The sequence below is a fragment of the Panulirus ornatus genome, chromosome 50 (assembly GCF_036320965.1).
Source record: "Panulirus ornatus isolate Po-2019 chromosome 50, ASM3632096v1, whole genome shotgun sequence".
NCBI classification, from domain to species: domain Eukaryota; kingdom Metazoa; phylum Arthropoda; class Malacostraca; order Decapoda; family Palinuridae; genus Panulirus; species Panulirus ornatus.
In genome coordinates, this window is record NC_092273.1 from 23,216,572 (window position 1) to 23,244,071 (window position 27,500).

At 55.9% G+C, this 27,500-nt stretch overlaps 2 protein-coding genes across 3 annotated transcripts in view; both read left to right on the top strand.

Moving 5' to 3' along the window:
• Positions 1 to 27,500, top strand: part of LOC139764657 (cyclin-dependent kinase 4-like) — a 500,685-nt gene that overhangs the window by 340,160 nt on the left and 133,025 nt on the right. The window lies entirely within an intron of this gene.
• Positions 17,084 to 21,854, top strand: LOC139764659 (uncharacterized). Its single transcript, XM_071691524.1, has 2 exons — positions 17,084 to 21,162; positions 21,203 to 21,854. The coding sequence occupies exon 1, from the start codon at positions 19,194 to 19,196 to the stop codon at positions 20,127 to 20,129; it is 936 nt and encodes a 311-aa protein (XP_071547625.1). The 5' UTR covers positions 17,084 to 19,193; the 3' UTR covers positions 20,130 to 21,162; positions 21,203 to 21,854.

A 27,500-nucleotide genomic window follows, 5' to 3' on the forward strand; every position in this document is an offset into this window, starting at 1 on the left:
TGTGGCCCGGCGCCACTTGTGGCCATGACATCATGACGTGTGGCCCGGCGCCACTCGTGGCCATAACGTCACGACGTGTGGCCCGGCGCCACTTGTGGCCATGACATCATGACGTGTGGCCCGGTGCCACTCGTAGCCATCACGCCACAAGGTCAGGTCGTGACCTGGGTCATAACCCCTTAACCCGAATGGCGTGACCTCCTTATGATATCCCTGGAATAGCAATATGGAAGCACTGGGGGCACCTGCAGAGCCAGGGCAGTCGTCCCCGTCCACTGGGGGGGGTGGAGGTGCGGGAGACGTGTGCGTGGAGGGAGGAAGTCATCGTGCTGATGTGTGTGTGTGTGTGTGTGTGTGTGTGTGTGTGTGTGTGTGTGTGTGTGTGTTGTGTGTGTGTGTGTGTGTGTTCGTCTGTACAGGTTTTGAGTGGAAGGACAACACCTGGGGGGAGGGGTGTGGGGTGTGTTAGGGCGTGTGAAGTGTTTCGCGTCTTCCTCGTCAGTGTTGCCAGACTGGGCACCACGTGTGTGTTGCGGGCGCGTGTGGAACATTTTAACATTAACTCAGGGCGGATTTTAACCTTGTTTAACCTTGTTATTTTCCTCTTTACAGGTAAGGAAGGAGAGAGGGAGGCGTGGGGCTGTGGCCACGACACAGTCAGCACGGTAAGTACATAATTGTGTTGTACTTCTTATGTACTACAGTCAAGTACATAGGGAAGTACTACAGTCAAGCACATACGGAAGTACTACAGTCAATTACATAGGGAAGTACCAAAGGGAGGTACGTAGGGAAGTACCACAGGGAGGTACGAAGGGAAGTACCACAGGGAGGTACGAAGGGAAGTACCACAGGGAGGTACGTAGGGAAGTACCACAGGAATGTACAGAGGGAAGTACCGTAGGCAAGTAGACCACCATCTTTACAGAATAACAGTCACAGTGACGTATGTTGTAGCGTGACGTATGCTCAGGGTTGTGAGTGGGTGGGTGACCACCTCATGATGGCTGTGAGAGGCAGCCATGCAGGAACTTCCCATAGTTTCCTTGTGAGGACCAGCCACACGAGGATGGTCCGTTATGATACCCGCCGTTCTCCCTCTGAGGGTCAGGTCTGCGGAGCCTGAAGTCATTCCCTCATTCTCTTTCCCTCATAATCTTCTGCCTTACACTCATGATGGCCATGGGGTTCGGGAAGTTGTGGGCACAACACAGCAGCAAGGCGTACCAGGGAATGGTCGTACAAGACGAGGTGATGTTGATACCAGCTGTGGGGCTACCTGGGTGATACGTAAGCACCACCTGTGGCGTAAGGAGGACTCTGGGGGAACAGGAGACACCAGCTGGAGGAGGAGGAGCAGGAAGAAGAGGCAGACGGAAGGGCGCAGCACCTTCACAGCCTCCTACAGACGGATCCCCGCGACCCTGGCTGTAGGAATGATCCAACTTGGTACACTTGGTGTCGGGTGGCCGGGTCGGGTCACCACCGACTTGGTTTATTCATTCATTGTCGGGCACAGAGGACGTAGCTGGAATTGATGAGGCCTGTAGCCACGACAGAGCGCTGTGGCACGCTGTGGTACACTGAGGTGACACAGACCAGGTTTTTATTTTTTTTGGGGGGGTGAAAAACAAGATGAGAAAACGTCACTACCAGGTAATTGATGGTTATTGCTGGTTACCTTGCAAGGTAATTAGGGAACGGGGCTGTGTGTGAGCACAGATTCGACCAAACAGGAGGAGGAGAGAGGGACAATATACTCTGATATTTACTTTGGAGGGGTACAGGGGCTGGGGAGGCGAGGCGGAGACATTGTCGAGGAGCGAGACGAGAGACGGTACGGTATATGTGTATGTGTATGTCCTCTACCTGTGTTGTGTGTGTGTGTGTGTGTGTGTGTGTGTGTGTGCCCCGCCCCGAGTGGAACACATGGAGGAGGAGGAGGTGCAGCCATCTCCACAGATGGTGTTAGGGACGAAGGATGATGACTCAAGGACATCTGGGGGTCAGAGACGCCCCAGGTGTTGTGTACTGGCCCAGACGCCCCTACAGGGAACACAGGTGTTGGGTAGTACATAGTACAGCTGTTGTGTACATCGTAAAGTCGTTAATCTTGAGAGAATAATGAAAAAAAATGTTCAGAAGACCAGTTGCTTAGCGTGAGTCTGCTGGTACACCTGCGTTTCGCCCTGGAGACTCTTTAAGTACGTGGGTTCGATGCCCACCCCGCCACGACCGGCCAGACACCTGTGTCAGGAGGGATGGACCACGTGCGACCCGCTGCTAACCACGTATACGACCCGGTGCCACGACAACACGAGTCGTCAGGGGAGGGGTCACGAAAGTACCGGGACGACCTCTGGTTGTACCGGGGGTCCCTACTGTTGCCCGGTAGGAGTCGTCCCTGGTCGTACCGGGGTCTTCATTGCCCGGTAGGAGTCGTCCGTGGTCGTACCGGGGCCGGGATTGCCCGGTAGGAGCCGTTGTCCCTGGTCGTACCGGGGTCGTCATTGCCCGGTAGGAGTCGTCCCTGGTCGTACCGGGGTCTTCATTGCCCGGTAGAAGTCGTCCCTGGTCGTACCGGGGCCGTCATTGCCCGGTAGGAGTCGTCCGTGGTCGTATCGGGGCCGGCATTGCCCGGTAGCACCATGGAGGAACGTACCGGTGTTTCCCAGTATTTACCGGCTCGTCACTTTGCTGGTAATGACGCCCAGGTCGCCCCAGATGGGCGGGGTGGGCGCCCACCGCCGGAGGGGGGGGGGGGGGGAGAGGAAGGAGCCAGGCAGCCCCGTAACGTAGGGGAATGGGGAGGTGAGGGGGAAGAGGAGGGGAAATGGGAAGTAATTCACCCCCTTGTGGTATCCGGCCGGGAAGGGGGGACGCTCAAGAACACCCCTTTCCCCCTCCTAGTCATGTCATTCATTCCCTCCCATTCACTGGCTGGGGCGACAGGGGGGGGGGGGTTCAGCGTGGGCAGGGGGAGGTGGGGGTGTTTAGGGAGGGGTGTGGTGGTAAGGTAAGGCCAGGCTGAGGTAAAGGGTAGGTAGGGAGTAAGACCTGGTCGCCTAAGGCCAGGGAGTTTGATGTTAAGGGTATGGAAGGTGTAAAAGGGCAGGGAAGGGGGGGGGGGGACAGTAAGGGGACCCCTTACTTCAGTGAACCTTACATTAAGGGATGATGATGAGGGCCATCAGCTTCCATAGTTGGGTAATTAACATCTAAATCATCTTACAAATGAGGAGGGGAAAAAAAGATAAGTGACCTGGCGAAGGGTTATAATGTGTATGGACTTAAGGGGCGTCTCCAGTCTCGACTGGAGGAGGTGAATTCCTGAATGAGAGAGAGAGAGAGAGAGAGAGAGAGAGAGAGAGAGAGAGAGAGAGAGAGAGAGAGAGAGAGAGAGAGAGAGAGAGAGAGAGAGAGAGAGAGAGAGAGAGAGAGAGAGAGAGAGAGAGAGAGAGAGAGAGAGAGGAGGGGTTTAGTTGCTACTGCTACTGCTGCTAGTCTAGAATGTTGAACCTCTGTATTTCATTAAGAAGCGTTTGAAAAAAAATCTTCTTTCCTCCTCCTCCTCCTCTTCTTCTTCTTTCCTCCACCTCCTTCTCTTCTTCCTCTTCTTCCCCCATAGAAAGCCTCCTGTACAATCTGTCTCTTCAGGTCCCTCCGTGAAGACATATGGGGCGCGCGCCCCAGACCAGACATGACCCACCTTGGTTTCCAGGGGCGTCCTCCCTCCCTTCCTCCCTGGCCACGTCCCCCACCTGTCGTTCTCGACCCAGATTCCCCACCACTTCCTCCGTCGTGCATCGGAAAGTTACGTTCCGTCGTTGTCGGAACAGCGGTTCGGTGGTGGTGGGGGGCTGAAGCGTCAGGTACGCTAAAGTGAAGGCGGAGGCAGCGTCCTGCCCTATTCTCCTTTCGGTTACGCCACGCGCGTCGCCCCTCACATTGGCGATTCCAATGCCGCGTATTTTTTTGAGGGGCCCCCAGAACACGACGTACGATGATGAAGGACCCAGACGTAGACGATCGTTTAAACCAGAGGCGCTCGGGGATGTAAGTCATGATGCGTCATGTACACGCTAGACGCAGATATTGAGCCGACTGTCTTACGTTCACACTTGTCATTTCAAAGATGGCGAGGAGGAAGGCGTTGGTGGACGTGCTGGATGGTGGTCGTCGGCCCACCTCCACGGGCCATACTCCCTCTACCTCTCGAGGTCTTTGCCTTCATTAGTCGTACCACTGAATGAGGAGAATTGGGGTCATTAGCTCAACAGCGAGGGCGAGAGAGCCATGAGGGACAGAGGGTATACACTGTAAACCTGTGGGAAAAAGATGTACCCGCTGTGAGGGGACACGAAGATGCAGCTGTGGAGGGATCCACACAGCAGCGGTTCGAGTCTTAAGGAACGAACCGATGGACAGCGGATGCCCTCACGCAACACGGGGATGGAGTTTGGCTTCGGGTCGGTCCCTATACTAAGCAGGTTGGACCATCGTAGGCGTCTTGGTACGGGAGGACTATCATGCCAAACCCACAAGGGTTGAGGGAAGGCCCATGGAAACGGTCCACGAGATGTGTGGGTCTCGTGTTGCGAGACCCGAGACGGTGACACTGAACACCTGCGGGGGGAAGATTCGGTGCAGCCAGACAGGAGATGGGAAAGGTAAGGCGCGTTTAGGCAAGACATGGGGAAGGGAAAGGGCATTTAGAGAGAACTTGGAGAACGAAGGATGATTTGGAAAGCATATTGGTAGGTTTAGGGGGGCGTTAGAAAGCAAATGGGGACGACAAAGAGCATTTACAGAGCATGTATGGGGAGGTGAGGAGCATGTAGCCAGCACATGGGGGAGGTGAGTGTCATTGGTCGTCTGGAGCAGGAGGAGGAGGAGTAGTGTTGGGCAGGTCTTCCCTCCCCACAGTAAGGGGGGCCGGCCCTGACGCCCCTCTCCCCTCGCTCTTGCGTAAAAAGGCGATGACCACTTCATCACCAGGAGTTAATTACCTGACAGCCTACGGATCAGGGACGCGACGAGTCGTCGTTATGAAGGTGGTGTGTGTGTGTGTGTGTGTGTGTGTGTGTGTGTGGACTGGAGGAGGCGTCTCTTGACCTCATGTTAACAGACGTGCGGGGCCGTGACGGGTGGGGAGGGGGAAGCAGTGAGGGACGGAGGGAGGGAGGTGAGTGACATGTGGTGGTGGTGGTGAGCGGTCAGCGACCAGGAGAGAGAGAGAGCCTTGCCCTTGAAGGCTGACCTCCGGAAGGCGAGCGCACCGCGCGGGAGCACAGGTGTCCACGGTGAGGGGGGTAAGCACGACGGCGACGCAGACGAGGACGACGAGGAAGCGCGGGGGGCGGTGGTAGCGGTAGTTCCCACCACGTTAACGGCTGCCACAGGCGCGGCAGGAAACCCGGGGCCAGAGGTGTACATGCTACAGTGGTTCCTGAAGGTGGGCGGACTCCGGTCCACCACTACCACTACCACCACCTCCTCCTCCTCCTCTTCTTCCTTCGTTGACCAGGGACGTTCCTGTAACCCTCGCTCGTTAAACCTGTTTTGTGCCGTAAAACGAGGCAGTTAACTGTTATCCACTGACAACTATTGGTAACGTAGGCATAGTGGAGAGGGAGGGTGGGTTGGGTGGGGGGGAAACGAAAGTAGACAGACGGCTCTGTCGATTTCTCTCTCTCTCTCTCTCTCTCTCTCTCTCTCTCTCTCTCTCTCTCTCTCTCTCTCTGTCAAATCGTCGTCGATTGACACCGTCTGGATGACAGTATCGTTCGTCGCCTGTCACATAGACGGGTCGTCCCATGGAGACAGTGTGAACTTCTCGTCGTCTCATCCCCGGAACAATCCTGAAGTGGGGTCAGGTGACAGCTGAAACGCGTCGCCAGTCCCACTGACGCCAACCCGTTGCTTTCAGCAAGCGCTTCTCCCTCCCAACTGTGTGGAAGGACTAGATGTCGTTGAGCGGAGGCAGTAGTGGGACCGCACATAACGACAGATCTGTCGTGCAAAGGCACCACGACAGTCGCTTACCTTCCCATCAGAACGACACAACGTGGAGTGACCTCCCTATCCCATGGCTGGGGTATCCCCATAGCTGGAGTGGGTGGTGTGTCATGTCCCAACTCGGACACACATGTACGTGCCACACCTCTCCTGCCCCGGGTGGTCTGGCCTTCAGTGATGTTATCCAGATATACAAAGCCAGTGAAACACTGTACCTAACATTCCTTTTGGTTAGTTTTCCCAGATTTTGTGTAAATGTCGAAGCATCAGCGAAGGTGGATATGGACCCCCCCGAAAAAAAACTTTCTGTTCGTCATAAGAAGTCGACCTCTCGCGATGGTCTTGTGGCAGCAGTAAGACACTCTGTCGCACAGCTGGTTAGACTCGGTGGGAGGAATGTTTGGAATGTACGTTAAATGATTAATTGTCTTAAACTATTTGTGATATGTACATCCACGCGTAGCGAGAGGCTGATGATCAGTATGTGTGGTGTGGGTGTGTGGATGGCTGGGGTTTGGGGGCCGTGTATGGGTGCGTGTGTGTGTGTTTGGATGGCTGGGGTGTAAGGGCCGCGTGGGTGTGTATGGGTGCGTGAATGTGTGTTTGGATGGCTGGGGTGTAAGGGCCGCGTGGGTGTGTATGGACGTGTGTATGTGTGTTTGGATGGCTGGGGCGTAAGGGCCGTGTGGGTGTGTATGGACGTGTGTATGTGTGTGTGGATGGCTGGGGCGTAAGAGCCGTGTGGGTGTGTGTGTGTATGTGTGTCTGGATGGCTGGGGTTTAAGGGCCGTGTGTGTGTGTGTGTGTGTGTGTGTGTGTGTGTGTGTGTGTGTGTACTGGCATGGCACCTTCGCCTCTCCTCCTCGATGGTGGAGGGTGAGAAGTGGTTCAGGCACAGAGGGAGGTCAAGTGAGGAGCCGCCACACACAAGACCTACCACCACAGTCAAGCTTTGACTGTGCTGCTGGGCTCTGGCGGCCCGAGCAGGGCAACAACACCCTCTCAGAAACATGCCCTCTCGCTGGCCGCCCCTCTCCTCCTCCTCCTCCTCCTCCTCCTCCTCCTCCTCTCACAGGACTTGGCGTTACTCAGATTCCTCGCGAGTGACGGCGAGTTACACACCACCATACCCCCTCCTCCTCCTCCTCCTCCTCCTCATGTTTTCTCACACCAGACCGCCCTGATGTGTGGCCACACCTGTGTGCACACCTTTGTCTCTTTATCATCCCTTGTGTCACTGTCTAAGTGGCGGGGGAGACAGACGGGTCTCTGACGGCCTGGGACGGTCCCTTCCACTCCCTCAGACCACCTCCTCCACCTCCACCTCCTCCACTCGTATTGGTTCGCACGTAAATAAAGCGCTGTCTTTGCCGGGCTTCATGAGTTAAGTGGCGCGTACTTCACATCTTGGGGGCGCCCAGTGAAACCCTCTGGTGTGGCTGGTCTGCAAGGGAGATGTGGTTGTGGTGGTGGCGGCTGTGGAGCCATGGTTCGCCCAGCCCGACCTGACATGGTAGACTGGAGGATCATGTGTGACAGTGTATTGGATGCATGTTAGCGACGCACACTGGCTTCGGAGGTCAACACGCCTCTCGACCCCGTGAAGGAACTGGTGTCGAACCCACAGCTGGATGAAGAAGTGGGAGCAGTGGCCACGTGTGTGTGTGTTTCATGTGTGTAGTAAGAATGTGTTGAATACATATATATATATGGAGCTGTGTGATAGGAGAGCTTCTCTACCCTCCCCAACACCCTCCCCATGGGGATAGGTCGTCCATGGGCGGCCCGCCACAACCTCCCCCACCATCCTGTGTGACTCCGGTGGGGTCGGAGTTCCCCAGATATGGGCGACCTCGATTTACCAGTCTATCTGATGCCAGATGGGAATGTAGTGTGTGGCGATAGATGGATAGATGGGGTAGGGGGGGGGGCGGACAGAGTTGTCGAGAACCACCTGAATAGCAGGACGGTCAAACAACACACACACACACACACACACACACATAAAAGATCTCTTCGGGAAGTACTGTCATGTGCGCCAGCTGGCACCACTGTAGACAGCCAGGTGGGAAAATCTGTTACATGTTTCTTTCGTGCAGAACAAAGGTTCGATTCGTGTTATCTGCGACACGTTCTTCACCGAACTTTATTTATATATACGGATTCCTAGTTCGAGCGATCAGCTCACAGGTAAACCCAGGGGCTCAATAGATGGGTACCTGGTTTAGGTAAAGGTGTGTGTGTGTGTGTGTGTGTGTGTGTGTGTGTGTGTGTGTGTGTTAACGGACAGATCGGTATAATAGCCCACGTTGGATGTGGACCATGGTGAGTGTTGGGTCTTGGTGGGGGTGGGTGGGGGGCAGTACGTGGGAGAGACAGGTGGCGGAGGATCTGATGACCCGTCACCAGGTTACCAGCTGTCTTTTGGACAGTAAAGGTATTCTAAAGTCTTGACTATGTAAATGGAGACAGGACAGTACAGCAGAAGGCTCCTCCCCCACCCACCACTATAGATGGAGACAGGACAGTACAGCAGAAGGCTCCTCCCCCACCCACCACTATAGATGGAGACAGGACAGTACAGCAGAAGGCTCCTCCCCCACCCACCACTATAGATGGAGACAGGACAGTACAGCAGAAGGCTCCTCCCCCACCCACCACTATAGATGGAGACAGGACAGTACAGCAGAAGGCTCCTCCCCCACCCACCACTATAGATGGAGACAGGACAGTATAGCAGAAGGTTCCTCCTCCACCCACCACTATAGATGGAGACAGGACAGTACAGCAGAAGGCTCCTCCCCCACCCACCACTATAGATGGAGACAGGACAGTACAGCAGAAGGCTCCTCCTCCACCCACCACTATAGATGGAGACAGGACAATACAGAAGGCTCCTCCCCCACCCACCACTATAGATGGAGACAGGACAATACAGCAGAAGGCTCCTTCCCCACCCACCACTATAGATGGAGACAGGACAGTACAGCAGAAGGCTCCTTCCCCACCCACCACTATAGATGGAGACAGGACAGTATAGCAGAAGGTTCCTCCTCCACCCACCACTATAGATGGAGACAGGACAGTACAGCAGAAGGCTCCTCCCCCACCCACCACTATAGATGGAGACAGGACAGTACAGCAGAAGGCTCCTCCCCCACCCACTACAATAGATGGAGACAGGACAATACAGAAGGCTCCTCCCCCACCCACCACTATAGATGGAGACAGGACAATACAGCAGAAGGCTCCTTCCCCATCCACTACTCTTCAGTACAGGGTACACTAACAAGGAAATTCTATTGTAAAGGACAAATAGAACACAGTCTGCGCTACAATCAGCTGCTGGGTAGCCTGGGAGGGACCAGGGACTGTATACAAGTCTACGGTTGGCAAAATGGGAGAAAAGTTGAAATATATTAAAACTGTATAGCCATTATTCTACAAGATTATTTACTTTAATAACTACTAATCATTAGTTATTTAAGGCTAATGACTGTACTGGTAGTTATCAGCAGGACTACGCCTGAGGGTAGTTCACTTCAGCGTTCTCCAACTCGACCATTTAAACAGCCCTGAGCCGCCCACGGACTGTGTTGAATGTCCACTGTGCCTTTAAAATAACGTCATGGCGTTGGCGTCGTTTTTTTGATGGTGGGGCTATTATGTGAATCATTGGTCGACCAGCGTGGTGTGGTGGTGGTGGTGTGGTGTGGTAGGGGGATGGGGCGTGTGTGGTGGTGGTGGTGTTGGTAGGGGATGGGGCGTGTGTGGTGGTGGTGGTGTTGGTAGGGGGGAGGGGGCGTGTGTGGTGGTGGTGGTGTGGTAGGGGAGGGGGCGTGTGTGGTGGTGTGGTGTGGTAGGGGAGGGGGCGTGTGTGGTGGTGGTGGTGTGGTAGGGGATGGGGCGTGTGTGGTGGTGGTGGTGTGGTAGGGGATGGGGCGTGTGTGGTGGTGGTGGTGTGGTAGGGGAGGGGGCGTGTGTGGTGGTGGTGGTGTAGTGGTAGAGGGGAGGGGGCGTGTGTGGTGGTGGTGGTGGTGGTAGGGGAGGGGGCGTGTGTGGTGGTGGTGGTGTGGTAGGGGAGGGGGCGTGTGTGGTGGTGGTGGTGTTGGTAGAGGGGAGGGGGCGTGTGTGGTGGTGGTGGTGGTGGTAGGGGAGGGGGCGTGTGTGGTGGTGGTGGTGTGGTAGGGGAGGGGGCGTGTGTGGTGGTGGTGGTGTGGTAGAGGGAGGGGGCGTGTGTGGTGGTGGTGGTGGTGGTAGGGGAGGGGGCGTGTGTGGTGGTGGTGGTGTGGTAGGGGAGGGGGCGTGTGTGGTGGTGGTGGTGTTGGTAGAGGGGAGGGGGCGTGTGTGGTGGTGGTGGTGTGGTAGGGGAGGAGGCGTGTGTGGTGGTGTGGTAGGGGATGGGGCGTGTGTGGTGGTGGTGGTGTGGTAGGGGAGGGGGCGTGTGTGGTGGTGGTGGTGTGGTAGGGGGGAGGGGGCGTGTGTGGTGGTGGTGTGGTAGGGGATGGGGGCGTGTGTGGTGGTGGTGGTGTGGTAGGGGAGGGGGCGTGTGTGGTGGTGTGGTAGGGGAGGGGGCGTGTGTGGTGGTGGTGGTGGTGGTAGGGGAGGGGGCGTGTGTGGTGGTAGGGGAGGGGGCGTGTGTGGTGGTAGGGGAGGGGGCGTGTGTGGTGGTAGGGGAGGGGGCGTGTGTGGTGGTGAGGTCGGGGTTGGTCGGGTCATGTTGGCAGGAAGGCCCCCATCACAGGAGGCAGCCACGCGGAACACGCCGTCCACCACGCCACCTCCCGCACCGCACCCCACCCCTGGTCGTACCCTCCTCCCACACCCCTGGTCGTACCCTCCTCCCTCACCCCTGGTCGCACCCTCCTCCCTCACCCCTGGTCGTACCCTCCTCCCTCACCCCTGGTCGCACCCTCCTCCCTCACCCCTGGTCGTACCCTCCTCCCGCACCCATGGTCGTACCCTCCTCCCTCACCCCTGGTCGTACCCTCCTCCCGCACCCCTGGTCGTACCCTCCTCCCGCACCCATGGTCGTACCCGCACCCCTGGTCGCACCCTCCTCCCGCACCCATGGTCGTACCCGCACCCCTGGTCGCACCCTCCTCCCGCACCCATGGTCGTACCCTCCTTCTGCATCCCTGGTCGTACCCTCCTCCTGCACCCCTGGTCGTACCCGCACCCCTGGTCGTACCCTCCTCCCTGGCCGCCACAGTGTGGCTCTCTTATATCTTCGCCGTGGTTACGACTCTGCCGGTCACGACCCCCTGGCACGCCCACTCCTGCGTGCCCAGCACCACGCCCGCACGCCCACCATTGTCCACTCCTGGTGTCAGGTCCCCACCGAACACGAATTCCTGATTCCCTGAATTATATGTAGATGTACATACTTACTGTACACACACACACACACACACACACACACACCACACACACACACACACACCACACACACCACACCACACACACACACACACACACACACACACACCACACACACACCACACACACACACACACACACACACACACACCACACACACACACACACACACACACACACACACACACACACACACACACACACACACACACACACCACACACACACACACACACACACACCACACACACACACACACACACACACACACACACACACACACACACACACACACACACACACACACACACACACACACACACACACACACACACACACACACACACAGACACACACCACACACACACACACACACCACACACACACACACACACACACACACACACACACACACACACACACCACACACACACACACACCACACACACACACACACACACACACACACACACACACACACATGAACCTGTTCATTCGCACTCCCGACCTGACCTCAGATGAGAGGTCACGCGGGTCAGCCCATATGACCTTGGAGACGGCACTCTGCAGTGCCTCATCTGCAGTGGGGGGCGCGGGGGGGGGAAGGAGGAGGATAGGACCGCAGTGGTCTTCGCGTGTGAGGGGAAGGACGGGACCCCAGTGGTCTTCGCCAGTGTGGGGGGAGGATGGGACCCCAGTGGTCTTCGTTGGTGTGGGGGAGGATGGGACCCCCAGTGGTCTTCGCCGATGTGGGGGAAGGACGGGACCCCAGTGGTCTTCGCCGGTGTGGGGAGGGGGATGATGGGACCCCAGTGGTCTGGGTCGTGGGGGTAGATGTAGCCATCTTCAAAATGGGTTGGTCTCTGTACATCCAACTTTCATCTGTGGTCCGCCAGTGCAGACGGACCCTGTTCCTCATCTCGTGGTCGTGTGTCTGTTGGCGGGTGGTTTGCTGTGTTGTCAGCTCACACGACCCAATAATGCCCTCCCGTGTCGTCCCCTCACACCACAGGTGTTGCTGTGGCTACACAAGACTTTGGTCTGTCCTACGCTCGCACTGTAGCCTACAGAGAACACAGACTGCCTCGTGTTTTGTCCTACGCTCAGAGCATACGTGATATGGAGGGGGGGGTCTTTGCTGTGTCGTAACCTCGCCCTACAGGTGGTAGTAAGGAGTGGACGAGGTGTACAATGGCCGCTCCGCACAGGGGCCCGGACGGTGCTCTGAACCATGAATGGGTCGATATATATATATCCTGGCGACGTGGACTTCCAACGTGGGATTTCACACCGTCGCTTGGTTCAGCTGTGATGGGGGGGAGGGGGAGAGAGAGGGGCTGCAAAGGGACGGATGTGTGTGTGTGTGTGTGTGTGTGTGTGTGTGTGTGTGTGTGTGTGTGTGTGTGTGGGAGGGGGCGCTGGAAAGGGTGGGATGGGTCAGAGGAATGGCAAGTTCAAGAGGGGGTAGTGGACAAGTGTGGTGAGCAGTGAGTGTGTGTGTGTGTGTGTGTGTGTGTGTGTGTGTGTGTAGGATGACCACCTGTGGTGGTGTGGTGAGGTTTGTTGTGGTACAGGACTGCACGGGTGGTGTGTTAGGGTGCGTGAGGCGTCCGGGGGAGTAGAGACAGAGACAGAGTGCGTGGTCCGGTGCGGACGTCAGGTATACACATAACATCATGGATCAAGTCAGTTTGGGGAGTTCAGAACTCACCCACACTCGGGTGTTAGCTAGGCTACCGTGCCCTATGTCGGTCGTTGTCCTGCGGGTCGTGAGGCCCAAGCTGCTGTGTTCTCCCTGTTGGTCAGGCAGGCTGTTGGAGGCCGCCTCCTGCAGACCCAGTTCACCAACACAAGCTGGTAAATACTTATCCAAGAACCTTTTTTTAAAACTTCTCCACATCCCATCATGTTGGATGAGTTTCTGGGCTGCAGTTATTCAAGGTGGTTTTTTTTTTTCTTAAGTGGGCTAATCGCGCCAATTGATTTCAGTGGTATTATTTGACGGTCTCCCATGGCTGTCATGCACGGGAAGGAAGTGTTTCCAGTTGATGTAGGGGCGGTAGAAGAGAGCCGACCCAGGTGCTGTAGGGGCAGTAGAAGAGAGCCGACCCAGGTGATGTAGGGGCAGTAGAAGAGAGCCGACCCAGGTGATGTAGGGGCAGAAGAAGAGAGCCGACCCAGGTGATGTAGGGGCAGAAGAAGAGAGCCGACAGAGTTGATGTAGGGGCAGTAGAAGAGAGCTGACCTAGGTGATGTAGGGGCGGTAGAAGAGAGCCGACCCAGGTGCTGTAGGGGCAGTAGAAGAGAGCCGACCCAGGTGCTGTAGGGGCAGTAGAAGAGAGCCGACAGAGTTGATGTAGGGGCGGTAGAAGAGAGCCGACCTATTGCACTAGGAAGCTGAAGTCATTATCAACCCGTAACGTAGAATGTTGTGATTCTGAAGACCCCACGAGCTGCTTCCAGAAACAACTGGACATCATCCAGGACGCACCCGACCACCAAGCTTGGAAAATAAGCAACGAATTCACACCTGCAGCATCGAACAGCTTGGTGGACCAGGCCCACCACGATAGGAAATTGGTCGCAAAGTGGGCCAGCTGCATGGGATACAGGCGATGTTGTACCCGACTGAGCTGGGCTGTAATGGTTTACAGATGCCTGCTGAATGCTGCCACTAACAGCTTGGTGGATCAGAGGGACAGTTTACTCAAGGCTTGAGCTTCTGAGACTCCGTTGTGTTGTGGTTTACGAAGTCCTGCCAGTGTGTGTGGTGTGTGTGTGTGTGTGTGTGTGTGTGAGTGAGTGAGTGAGTGAGTGAGTGTGTGTGTGTGTGTGTGTGTGTGTGTCATGAGATAAGTACGTCATGGATCCACAGTATGAAGTAATGCGATGGCATGTCTCTGGTGTCATACCCCTCATGACTGACGTCCGCCACACTCACACCGTGCACACTGCACCCCTCACACTGCACCCCTCACACTGCACCCCTCACACTGCACCCCTCACACTGCACCCCTCACACTGCAGCCCCTCACACTGCAGCCCTCACACTGCACCCCTCACACTGCACCCCTCACACTGCACCCCTCACACTGCACCCCTCACACTGCAGCCCCTCACACTGCAGCCCTCACACTGCACCCCTCACACTGCAGCCCCTCACACTGCAGCCCTCACACTGCACCCCTCACACTGCACCCCTCACACTGCAGCCCCTCACACTGCAGCCCTCACACTGCACCCCTCACACTGCAGCCCCTCACACTGCAGCCCTCACACTGCACCCCTCACACTGCACCCCTCACACTGCAGCCCCTCACACTGCACCCCTCACACTGCACCCCTCACACTGCACCCCTCACACTGCAGCCCTCACACTGCATCCCTCACACTGCACCCCTCACACTGCACCCCTCACACTGCAGCCCCTCACACTGCACCCCTCACACTGCACCCCTCACACTGCAGCCCTCACACTGCAGCCCTCACACTGCACCCCTCACACTGCAGCCCTCACACTGCAGACCTCACACTGCAGCCCTCACATTGCACCCCTCACACTCCACCCCTCACACTGCAGCCTCTCACACTGCACCCCTCACACTGCACCCCTCACACTGCAGCCCCTCACACTGCACCCCTCACACTGCACCCCTCACACTGCACCCCTCACACTGCAGCTCCTCACACTGCACCCCTCACACTGCAGACCTCACACTGCAGACCTCACACTGCAGCCCTCACATTGCACCCCTCACACTGCAGACCTCACACTGCAGCCCTCACACTGCAGCCCTCATGCATCACCCTCACCTGTCCTACTTGGGCCCTTCAAGTCACGAAGGAAACTTTCTATGAGCGATTTTAGTAAATGTCTCTGTAACAAGGTGGGGTGTGGTTAGAGAAAACGGGAGGGGGGTGATGGACGTGGGAGGGTGTGGTTTAGTTATGGGGGTGTTGATGAGGTGGTATATATAGGTGTGAGGTGTAGGATTGTGGAGTGTGTGTGTATGGGATGGGGGGTGAAGAGGAAGAGTTTTAGAAAAGTGCTACTGGTGCCTCATTCGCTCTCATGTTCCCCTCCATTCTCTCTCTCTCTCTCTCTCTCTCTCTCTCTCTCTCTCTCTCTCTCTCTCTCTCTCTCTCTCTCTAGCTTGGGGATGACCCATCTACCTCACAACAACATGTTGTTGTGGGATGCGACCTAATCTTTCATTGACCTCTGACCTCGGTCAAGTGCGGCTGGGCGTGTCGTGTGGCCATCTGTAGGGAAGATCTGCAGGGAAATACAGTCACTCGGGGTTGCAGGAGGCGACACTCGCCCACCTGGGCAAGCAACCTTTCCTTTGGGAAGCCTTCGTGGTGTGTGAGCGGGAAGGGCGGGTATATATGTGTGTGTGTGTGTGTGTGTGTGTGTGTGTGTGTGTGTGTGTGGGGGTGTGCGTGTGTGTGTGTGTGTGTGTGTGAGGTAGACGACGCTAACTAGGCCCGCTCTTCCTTGACCAAGTGGCGAGACACAGCCTTCCCTTTTCTCCCGAGCCCTGTCTTAGAGAGAGAGAGAGAGAGAGAGAGAGAGAGAGAGAGAGAGAGAGAGAGAGAGAGAGAGAGAGAGACTCGAACCCTGACAGTATGGCTTGTGATGCTGAGGGTTGAAGCTAACCAGCCGTAGCATTGCATTCTCATACATATTTATCACCAAAGGACCATGTACATGTACGTGTGTGTGTGTGTGTGTGTGTGTGTGTGTGTGTGTGTGTGTGTGTGTGTGTGTGTGTGGCGCGTCACAACACCCACATCTCTGAGGTCTGGGAGCCTGCGCTCTGGTGGCGCAACGTAGTGCTCTCCACACCTCCGTCAGGAGAAGGACCTGACACTCGACCTCCAGCTGAGTTTAGACTATGTTTAGAGGTTGGAGGAGGAGGTGGACGTGGTGGTGGTGGTGGAAGAAGAGGTGGTTGTGGTGGAGGAGAGTTGGTGGTTAGCGTGTAGTTCAAACAACACAATCAGTGCCCATATTTGAAGGATATTTCGTTCTGAAGGAGAGAGAGAGAGAGAGAGAGAGAGAGAGAGAGAGAGAGAGAGAGAGAGAGAGAGAGAGAGAGAGTTGAGGAAGGTTTTAGGTTCCTTGAAGACGGGTTTCCCACGGCTGTTAATCAGGTTCCATCATTTCAGACACCTGTGTGAGGACTCATTCATTGCAGCGTTGCTTTAAGCAGGAGGGAGGGTGTCAGGTGTGTGTGTGTGTGTGTGTGTGTGTGTGTGTGTGTGTGTGTGTGCGCAGTGGTGAGGCTAGAACACCATCCACAGTTCTTCTACCGCAGCTGAAGCTGGTGGAGCAATGTTCATAATGTTCATCGCCCATGTGAACATGATGGGATTCTCTAATGCCCCCAGTTAGTATCTCTGGGAGCCAGGATGAACCCCAGGACTTAAATGTCCCATCATTCATTGCCGTTAATTATTTTATTCATTTATTTATTTACGGTGGTGGCATCTCAGGGGGGCGTAGTTATGGCCAGGAGGGGGGGGGGGGGGCGGGGCGGCCGGGCTTGGGTTACGCTGGGGGGGCGGGCCAGATGGGTTGGGTTGGCTGGCCGCCACCCTCCCACCTCCACTTCATTAGTAACGTGACACTTGGGGTGGTTGTGTGGTGGTGGTGGTGGAGGGAGGGAATGGGGCCAGGCGCAGGTGACGGAGGAGGAGGAGGAGTGGGGCAGGTCCTAGGCTGGAGGATTACTTGAAGCAGAGTCGCGGGGACGCCCCCACAGGACGACCCCAGACAGCACTGGGCCTCGGGTCGAGTCCCAGAGCAGATGTGGACTTCGTGACCCCGGGCAGAGGTGGTCCTTGACCCCCTGATTAACAAGGGAACAAGGGTTAGATCATTGGTGAGGAAGTCCCCCTTTTTTTGGGGGGGTGGGGTAGTTCAGTTTGATGTAGACGATTGTAGCAGTCTATCGGGGTCAGGTCGGAGTCTGTCTTCCTATACGTGTAGCTGGCATGAGACGAGGGGGACCCAATTGGTAGTTACGGTGAAGTATACTGGTAGTTATAGTGAGCTACTGGTGTTCTGACGAAGGAGGAGGAGGAGCGAGGCGGACGGCGACCGAGGCGCTGAAGGAGGTAAGAGTCAGGGGGTTTACTGGCGCCTCCAGAGTACAGCAGAAGGCACTCCTCCGCCCCTGGCCCTTGCGCAGGGCCCTCACATTAAAGGGTCGTGTGGGTCATGACCGACCATGTACGACCTTACTGTAGGACGTTAAGAAAGACGTGACGTCAGGCTATGAGGCGTCCCCAGAGCTCAGTGGTGTAAGGAAAGAAACAAATAGAACAACCCAACCCTCGAAAATGGCCAGGCAGTAATGTGAGGCATTATCTTGCCAAGCATGACATGGTCGTGCTACTGACGCGGGGGGGTCACACCAGCAGACCGTTCTCGAGAACAGAAAACGAAGAAATAACTGTAGAGGAGGAGAAAGTGAACGAAAACGGACAAGTGGGTCAAGTTTTTGAGGTCAGACTGTGGCAGTTGGTTGAGTCGGCCGCACGGCTTTGCAACTCGACTCATGTAAGTATGCAGAGCCAGAACCTCCCAAGATCTGGAGGCGGTACTTCCACACACACGAGACGAATGGATTCTCACCACATTAGAAGCGGATGTGATGAAGAGGAGAATTTTCGTGATGTGGACAGACCAATTTCATAGAGCCAAATTTAACTGTTGTTGTCTTATTTTTTGTAACATGGTGTTTCCATCATAAAACAGATATTACGGTATGTATTTTGTATCAGTGGTGGAATTACAGAACCATCAGTGGGTTCGAGGAAGTCGTGTAAGATATTATAGAAGGAGAATTGATGGGGAGAAAATATTACGAGTTGAAAGATATGAAACCTGACAAAGTGGTGTCTGTCTCTTCAGAAATCTTGTCCAAATATAAGTTTATTTTGAGGTAATTGTGATGAGACGAGACCCAGTTGAAGCAAGAGATCATAGAGAAGGTGTGAAAGAACTGAAGGAATGTTGTGTTGAAGTGTCAAGTGTGTGGATGCATTTGGCTGCTTGCTTAAGGAAGGGAAGTGGTTGGGGAAAAAGGAGACAGGGAATGAAACTAGACAGGTCCCTGAGGGACAACACTGCAGCTGACAGAGAGAGAGGGAAAGGTTGGCCACGCTGACGATCGTGGAGATAGATCGGCCAGAGAGGAGGAGAGCTATGAGGGAGCGTACCGAGGGAGGAAGGCTAAAAGATGGGAGATTTGGAGATCAAACCCCGAGGCCACACCGTACCAAATGTTTGCGAGATACCAAGCCTTCCCAGAGATGATGGCCAGACATTAGGTAGATAGGATACGATACCACACAGCTGGATCGCATCACACGAGAGCCATATTTATGGTCAGCTAGGAGACTGGAGATGCAGGATTCTCCAAAGACATAGGAGTCGACGAGAGATTGGAAGACGAGGAACAGGAGAAACCAGAGCAATGGAACGACTGTTCGGAGGGTTAGATGTGTAATGATGAGGGTTGAGGTCGATCGTTAAATACGTTTGAATGGTCATCCCTCTAGAGGTTGTACCACCGCCTACTAACCAAAATGGAAAAGTTTTGGTTTTCAAGCAGAAGCGAAATAGACGAGCAAGCACAGGCGCAAGTTCACATGCGCGTGTGTTCAGAATGCGACGACGGACGTGAGTAGGTCCATACGTTCCGCTGTATCCTGCGTTCACTTCACGACTTACGCGCCCGTCTTGCCTCTATATCCTGTCTGGGCCAACCAACCTCTCTGTCTCCCATGAGGACCACCTCAACACCCCCATCTCCCGTCTGTTATAGCCTCGTCTCCACCCATCCCGTCCAAGGCTCCGCATCAGGACCCCATCACCAACTATCCCATCCAAGCCTCCGCATCAGGACCCCATCACCAACCATCCCATCCAAGCTTCCGTATCAGGTCCCCCGTCACGACCCGTCCCCCATCAGGACCCCATCACCAACCATCCCATCCAGACCTCCGTATCAGGGCCCCGCCACGACCCATCCCCCATCAGGGCCCCGTCACGACCCATCCCCCATCAGGGCCCCGCCACAACCCATCCCCCATCAGGGTCCCGTCACAACCCATCCCGTGCCAGCTGCCCATCAATACGCTGCTCTACTAACGGAAGATGGGAACCGGAAATACCTGGATACATCCGGTCCCAGAGGCCATGAGCAGTGCGGCGTCATGACGGACGAGGGAGGTGGGAGTCCAGCAGGTGAGGTCTGTGGCCGTACCTTCCTGCGCCCCGTGGCCTGCCCTGCCTTTGTTGAGACCCTCTTGCAGGAGGAGGAAGGGGCAGACCCTCCTGCAGGAGGAGGAAAAGAGGCAGACCCCCCCTGCAGGAGGAGGGGCAGACCCTCTTGTAGGAGGAGGAGGGGCAGACCCTCAAGCAGGAGGAGGAAGGGGCAGACCCTCCTGCATGAGGAGGAAGGGGAAGACCCTCCTGCAGGAGGAGGAAGGGGAAGACCCTACTGCAGGAGGAGGAAGGGGCAGACCCTCCTGCAGGAGGAGGAAGGGGGCAGACCCTCCTGCAGGAGGAGGAAGGGGCAGACCCTCCTGAAGGAGGAGGAAGGAGCAGACCCCCCTGCAGGAGGAAGAAGCCATGGCCCCCCCTGTGCTGGAAGAGCCGACGGTGGTAGAAGGACCAGCGTGGTAGAGGCAATATTGACACTTGTACTTTACGGTTGAATATGGTGTTATGTCTTCCGTCGTCTTAGTACATATTGTGTACAACTACCGTAGTACATTGTGATGGCCGCGCGTGACGCATGCCATGGGTGGGTACAACGGAAGGAGGAGGAGGAGAGTGCGTTACAACAGGAAGAGAGGGAGGGGGACTTTGCAACGGGAAGAGTAGGAGAAAGGGGACATTACAACAGGAAGGGGGCGTTACAACAGAAAGAGGGGGGAAGGGGCTACAAATGGAGGGAATGTTACAACAGGAGAGAGGACGTTACAACTGGAGAAAGGGAGGGGGATACAATACAACAGAAGGAGGAAGAACGTTACAACAGAAGATGGGACTTGGCAACGGGTGAAGGAGGGAGGGGCAGGGGGCATTACAACAGACGGGAGTGCGTTGTCGCAGGAGGTGAGGACGGGGCAACAGGAGGAGGAAGACGGGGCAACAGGAGAAAGAAGACAGACGGGGCAACCGGAGGAGGAAGACGGGGCAACAGGAAGTGGAAGACGGGGCAACAGGAGGAGGAAGATGGGGTCGCTAAAGAGGAGGAGGAGGAGGAGGAGAACAGCGCCTCCCCGCCCCTCACATAGCCTCGCCTCCTTCCCCACACACACACACACCAGACCTGCCCCTCACACCGGACATCCACGGAAATACCAGCGTCACACACGAGACAGCTGGCGCCAGGTGTGTGGGTGTGTGTTACTCCCGCTTTTTACACACGTGTCTGGCCGGCCGGCCGGCAGGCAGGTGTGTCACGACTGATTATATGGAGGAGGAAATAAGGTGCAGGTGTGTGTGTGTGTGTGTGCCGGGGAAGTCGTCTTCAGGAACCCCACACAGGATCGTCTACGACCCTGTGTTGGGTCACCTGGTGCTGTGAGAGCTGTACACACACACACACACACACACACACACACACACACACACACACACACACACCAGGTGGAGGCGACATATGGTGTGTGTGTGTGTGTGTGTGTGTGTGTGTGTGTGTGTGTGTGTGTGTGTGTAAGGACCTGAGATGCCAGCCACCAGGTCATCCACCCGCCCACCAGGTCATCCACCCGCCCACCAGGTCATCCACCCGCCCACCAGGTCACACCAGCATCGCCCGAGGAACACCTGCAGGTGTGAGGGCGCGGGGCGCTGGCCAGAGGTGGTCCCACCTGCAGGTGTGAGGGCGCGGGGCGCTGGCCAGAGGTGGTCCCACCTGCAGGTGTGAGGGCGCGGGGCGCTGGCCAGAGCTGGTCCCACCTGCAGGTGTGAGGGCGCGGGGCGCTGGCCAGAGCTGGTCCCACCTGCAGGTGTGAGGGCGCGGGGCGCTGGCCAGAGCTGGTCCCGCCTGCAGGTGTGAGGGCGCGGGGCGCTGGCCAGAGCTGGTCCCACCTGCAGGTGTGAGGGCGCGGGGCGCTGGCCAGAGCTGGTCCCACCTGCAGGTGTGAGGGCGCGGGGCGCTGGCCAGAGGTGGTCCCACCTGCAGGTGTAAGGGCGCGGGGCGCTGGCCAGAGGTGGTCCCACCTGCAGGTGTAAGGGCGCGGGGCGCTGGCCAGAGCTGGTCTCGCCTGCAGGTGTGAGGGCGCGGGGCGCTGGCCAGAGCTGGTCCCACCTGCAGGTGTGAGGAGGGCGCCGCCATACATGCAGATCCTCCAGAAGACGACTGTACAACCTTGCCCAGGGCCTCCCTCGCCTGGGCCGCTGCTCACCACACACCCATGACCCATGACCCATGACCCCATTCCTCACCACGATGAGGGGAGGGGAGGGGGGGAGGGGGGAGGGGAGGGGCAACAGAAGCAGCAGCGACAGTGAGTGGAGGAAGGGGGGGGAGAAGGGGTGTGCTGCTGCTGGCCTGGGGGCAGAGAGAGAGAGAGAGAGAGAGAGAGAGAGAGAGAGAGAGAGAGAGAGAGAGAGAGAGAGAGAGAGAGAGAGAGAGAGACGTTCCTCTTCCCATGACCCGTCTACCTTTTAAACCCCCCCCCCCCCTCCTCTCATGACGTCATGCACATTCTGGTGGTCTTGGCCCTCTTCCGTTTTCAACCGTACGCAGCCAGACACCACCCCACGCCGCGTCTTCATGACTGATGAACGCCCCTGTCGTCTTCCCCCCCTCTGGGTCACCTGGGTCGTTAGCGTCGTAATGACCCCATTCGTCACGGAGGTCAGGCATGCGCCTGAGGTCATAGATATGTGGGGTCATGGTGTTATTCAATGGTATATATATATGTTGGGTGGGGAGAGCAACGTCCCCGCTCTCCCCCGCCCCGCCCCGCCCCACGCGCGAGAGGAGGTCGTCGGGATAAAACTGGCGAGGGTGTCTACTGGTCGAGGGTCGTCTCCCTCAAGGACCTGATTATAAGGACCGTGGTGGGGGGGGGGGGGGTTAAGGGCGGGAGGAGGGGAGGGTAGAGTGGTGGGAAAGAGGGGGGGGGGATGTAGTGTGGTGGGGGAGGAGGGGCGTGTATAGTGTGGTGGGGGAGGAGGGGAGTGTGTAGTGTGGTGGGGGAGGAGGGGCGTGTATAGTGTGTTGGGGGAGGAGGGGAGTGTGTAGTGTGGTGGGGGAGGAGGGGAGTGTGTAGTGTGGTGGGGGAGGAGGGGAGTGTGTAGTGTGGTGGGGGGAGGAGGGGAGTGTGTAGTGTGGTGGGGGAGGAGGGGAGTGTGTAGTGTGGTGGGGAGGAGGGGGAGTGTGTAGTGTGGTGGGGGAGGAGGGGAGTGTGTAGTGTGGTGGGGGAGGAGGGGAGTGTGTAGTGTGGTGGGGGAGGAGGGGAGTGTGTAGTGTGGTGGGGAGGAGGGGAGTGTGTAGTGTGGTGGGGGAGGAGGGGAGTGTGTAGTGTGGTGGGGGAGGAGGGGAGTGTGTAGTGTGGTGGAGGAGGGGAGTGTGTAGTGTGGTGGGGGAGGAGGGGAGTGTGTAGTGTGGTGGAGGAGGGGAGTGTGTAGTGTGGTGGGGGAGGAGGGGAGTGTGTAGTGTGGTGGGGGAGGAGGGGAGTGTGTAGTGTGGTGGGGGAGGAGGGGAGTGTGTAGTGTGGTGGGGGAGGAGGGGAGTGTGTAGTGTGGTGGGGGAGGAGGGGAGTGTGTAGTGTGGTGGGGGAGGAGGGAGTGTGTAGTGTGGTGGAGGAGGGGAGTGTGTAGTGTGGTGGGGGAGGAGGGGAGTGTGTAGTGTGGTGGAGGAGGGGAGTGTGTAGTGTGGTGGGGGAGGAGGGGAGTGTGTAGTGTGGTGGGGGAGGAGGGGAGTGTGTAGTGTGGGGGGAGGAGGGAGTGTGTAGTGTGGTGGGGGGGAGGAGGAGTGGAAAGGGGGGGGGTAGGGTGAGTGTTAGTTGGTGGGTGGGGCTGAAGTGTGGGGGGGAAAGGAGGGGAGGAGTAGTGGAGGGGAGGGGAGAGTGTGAGGAGGGGGTGTGTGGGAGAGTAGGTGGGTTGGGGATGAGAGAGAGGGGGGGATGGTTGGGATGGCGGGGTGGAGGGGGGAGGGAGTTTGTTGTGGGGAAGGGGGGAGTGAGTGGGGTGGGCGGGGAGTAGTGATTGAGGAGGGTGGGAGGGTAGATTGATGGTGGGGGAGGAGGGGCGTGTGTAAGGTGGTGGGGGGGGAGTTGTCAGTGTAGGTGGGGGGGAGGGGAGGGTAGTGGGAGGGGGTGGAGTGTGTAGTGGGAGGAGGAGGGGGTGTGAATGATGGTGGGGGGAGGGAAGGGTGGTGAGGTGGGGGGGGAGAGTATAGATGGGGCGGGGAGGAGGGGATGTAAAAGGGGTGGAGGAGGGGAGATGGTAGGGTTGGGGGGCGGAGGGGAGGAGACGTGAGGTGAGGAGGGGGTGTGAGTGGGGGGGGAGGGGGGAGTGTGTTGAGGGGGGGAAAGGGGAGTGGTAGTGAGGTGGGGGAGGGAGAGTGAGAGGGGGGGGGGGGGTGTTCATATGAGGAGGGGCGGCGGGGCGAGAATAGGGGGGGGCGGCGGGCAGAGTCAGAGGAGGGTCTCATAGACGATAATTTGGGGGGGGTTAATACGAGTGGGAGGTGCTGGCGAAACTTATGGATTTTTCGGCTTGCGAAACAAGTTTTGGGTCGTTTTGAATTCGAGATAGGGGCTGCGGGCTGGGATATGTTGGGGTGGCCGATTAAGACGATTGTATTCTTCTTTTAATCCTAATTTAGTGGCTGTCGGTCTAAACTAGATTAGTGGGGGGGCGGTGAGATGATGTTTTGTTCTTTTCTATACAGATATTTTTTTTTTTTCATTTTACTATGATTTTTTTTCTTGGCTATATACAATATATTTTCGGCTTTTTAATCCCTATATTTGTTTCTTTTTCATTACTAATTATTTTCTTTTTGTTAAAACGATATTATTTCTTCTTTTCTATATACTATATTATTTTTTTCTTATACTATATTATTTTTGCTTTTTTTCCCAAGATAACAGTTTATGTTTGGGGTCGGGTATAGACTATTATTTCTCTTCTATATACTTTTATTTTTCTTCTCTATATACTATAGATTTTTTTTTTTCCTATTTTACATATTATCTTTTTTCTTTTTTAAAACTATATTTGTCTTTGCTATATACTATATTATTTTTTTTCTTTTCTATATACTATATTATTTTCTCTTTTTAAACTATAAATTTTTTCCTTCTATATACATTTTTTTCTCCCTATTATCCACAATCCATTTTCTTGATTTCTTTTTTTTAGACATCTCCTACCCTCCACCCTCTCCCCCCCCCCCCCCCCCAAAAACCCACCCAACCACACCACCCCACCCCCCCCTCCCCCCCACCCGCCCCCCCCCCCCCCCCCCCCCCCGTCCCCCCCCCTCCGCGGACCCCCAACCCTGCCTCCACCAAATAAAATAACACAAAAAAAACCAAAAACTCATTAAACCAAAACCCTGCAAAAAACGGCCGCACAAAATTTTTTAAGACATTTTTTTCAACTAATTTAATGATGACCACCAACGTAGATAAAAACCGACACAACGATGTGCAGTCAATACACAACGATGAATACCAACGTAAGTAGTAGACCAACATACGTATGAGTAGACTAACATACGAGTAGTATGTACAATACATAGTATGAGTATGACAATACACATACGTAGTAGAAAAAAACATACAAAGAATGTATATACTTGAAATATGTATATGTACACATTTGGGAAAGGGGTTTTTAGAAGAACTATTTTAAAGATCAAACCACATGTTGTACTGGGGGTTTTGAAGACACCAAAACCCCCACAACCAATACATAACACACACCCCCCCCCCCCCCCCCACTTGTGTACAGCAAAACCAATGTACACTAAAAGGGGCACTTGATCTCCCAGTTCAAAAGGATTCTCACCTTGTGTGGCCCGCTGGGCCCCCCAGCTGGCGTGTCCATGTCTTCCCTCCCCCCTCCCTCCACCCCCCCTCCCCTTCCTGTACATATTGTAAAGGGATGATATGATTTTTAAATCCCCCCTCCCTCCTACCCTCCCTCCCCTTTACATTGTACTTTCTTCCCCCCCCCCCCCCCACAAGTACACCCTCCCTCCTTCTTCCCCTCCCCCACATAAAGTACTTTTCCCCCCCAACCCTCCCCCCCCCATATGTACTTTTCCCCCCTCCCTCCCCCTCACATAAAGTAAATTTCCCCTCCCCCCCCTCCCCCCCCACCTTTTTTTTTCCCTTTTTTCTTTCCCCCCCCCTCCCTCCCCCTCACATATGTACTTTTTTTTCCCTCCCTCTCCCTCCCCCACATATGTACTTTCCCTTCCCTCCCTCTCCCTCCCCCACATATGTACTTTATCTGGAACATCTACATCCCGGTCCACAGGCGAGTCGGTGGGGGTGGGGGGGGGGGGGGTGTTCGACCTTAGGTCCCCCAGGGGAAACGGGAGGGAAGTGATGGGAGGGTAGGGATGTGAACGGTAAGGGACGGCCAATTGACCTGTTCCTTCAGGATATGGGAAAGAAAGGGATGGTGCGGCGCCCCTTCCACCCCCGCCCCCCCCCCCCCCCTTCCCCATCACGGAACAGAAGGGCGACTGAATATGTAATATGTAATTTCAAGGGGAAGGAGGGGGAGGGGAGGGAGGGAGGGAGGGGAGGGGGAGGTGGGAGGGAGGGGGGGAGGGGAAGATGTGGTGAGTTAATTGGTTCATCAAAAAGGGTTGGTCTTGCCTGGGGGGAGGGGGGGGGGGTCGTCCACGTACAGGTAGCGAAACCTGAACTTGGCCTCCCGTAGAGTTTGTGGCCTCACAGTGTACTCCAAGGTGTACATATGTACTAAATTGTGTGTGTGTGTGTCCTCCGAGGTGTACATCTGTCCTAAGGTGTGTACTCCACGTGTATATCTGTGCTAGAGGGTGTACTTTAGGTATACATCTGTACTAAAGTGTGTACTCTAGGTGTACATCTGTTTTAAAGTGTGTACTCTAGGTGTACATCTGTTTTAAGGTGTGTACTCTAGGTGTACATCTGTCCTAAGATGTGTACTCCACGTGCATATGTGCTAGAGGGTGTACTTTAGGTATACATCTGTACTAAAGTGTGTACTCTAGGTGTACATTTGTACTAAGGTGTGTATTCTAGGTGTACATCTGTTCTAAGGTGTGTACTGTAGATGTACGCATGTACTAAGGTGTGAACTCTAGGTGTGCGTCTGTACTAAGGTGTGTACTCTAGCTGTACATTACTAAGGTGTGTACTCTAGGTGTATATTTGTACTGAGGTGTGTACTTTAGGTGTACATCTGTGCTAGGGTGTGTACTGCAGGTACACAAAAGTGTTCTGACGAGGTGTAGCGGGTTGTAGTCAGGGTACTGCCGGGTGTGTATCTCCCATGACCACACACACACACACACACACACACACACGTGACTCCGTAACACTTCTGTGTAGTAACAGTGAGGTGTTACAGGCGCTGTGTTATAGCTTTGTGTGTGTGTGTGTGTGTGTGTGTGTGTGTGTGTGTGTGTGTGTGTGTGGGTGGGTGGGTCTGTGTCTACACCTGCCGTGCTACACCTGTGGTCAGTCGTGAGCACGTGTTTGCAGGTGCGGCACCACGGGTTGTGAGGGCCCCCCCCCCCCACCTGGCGCGGCAGCCACGGTAAACACAGCCAAATTCCACGCCACGGATTCCTGCCCTGCCCGCGCGCGCGCGCACGCAAGGCAATGTCATGCCTCTTTCCCTCATAAAGCTGGTATTCCCTCTACATCCCGACGTACAGATGGGCCCTAAGGGCGCCGGAGGGGCGCGCTCTGGTTCCTGCCCCCCCCCCCTGAGGGGCACAAACAGTTGGGGGGGGGGGAACGAGGCGTGTGTAATGTGTGTAGTCAAAGCTGCCTCCCTCCCCCCCCCCTCCTCCTCTCCTCCTCCTTTGTGTGGTAGATAACAAGTGGGGGGGG

Coding starts and splice junctions, on each gene's coding strand:
- LOC139764659 (XM_071691524.1), top strand. CDS start 19,194: ATGAGGACCACCTCAACACCCCCATCTCCCGTCTGTTATAGCCTCGTC.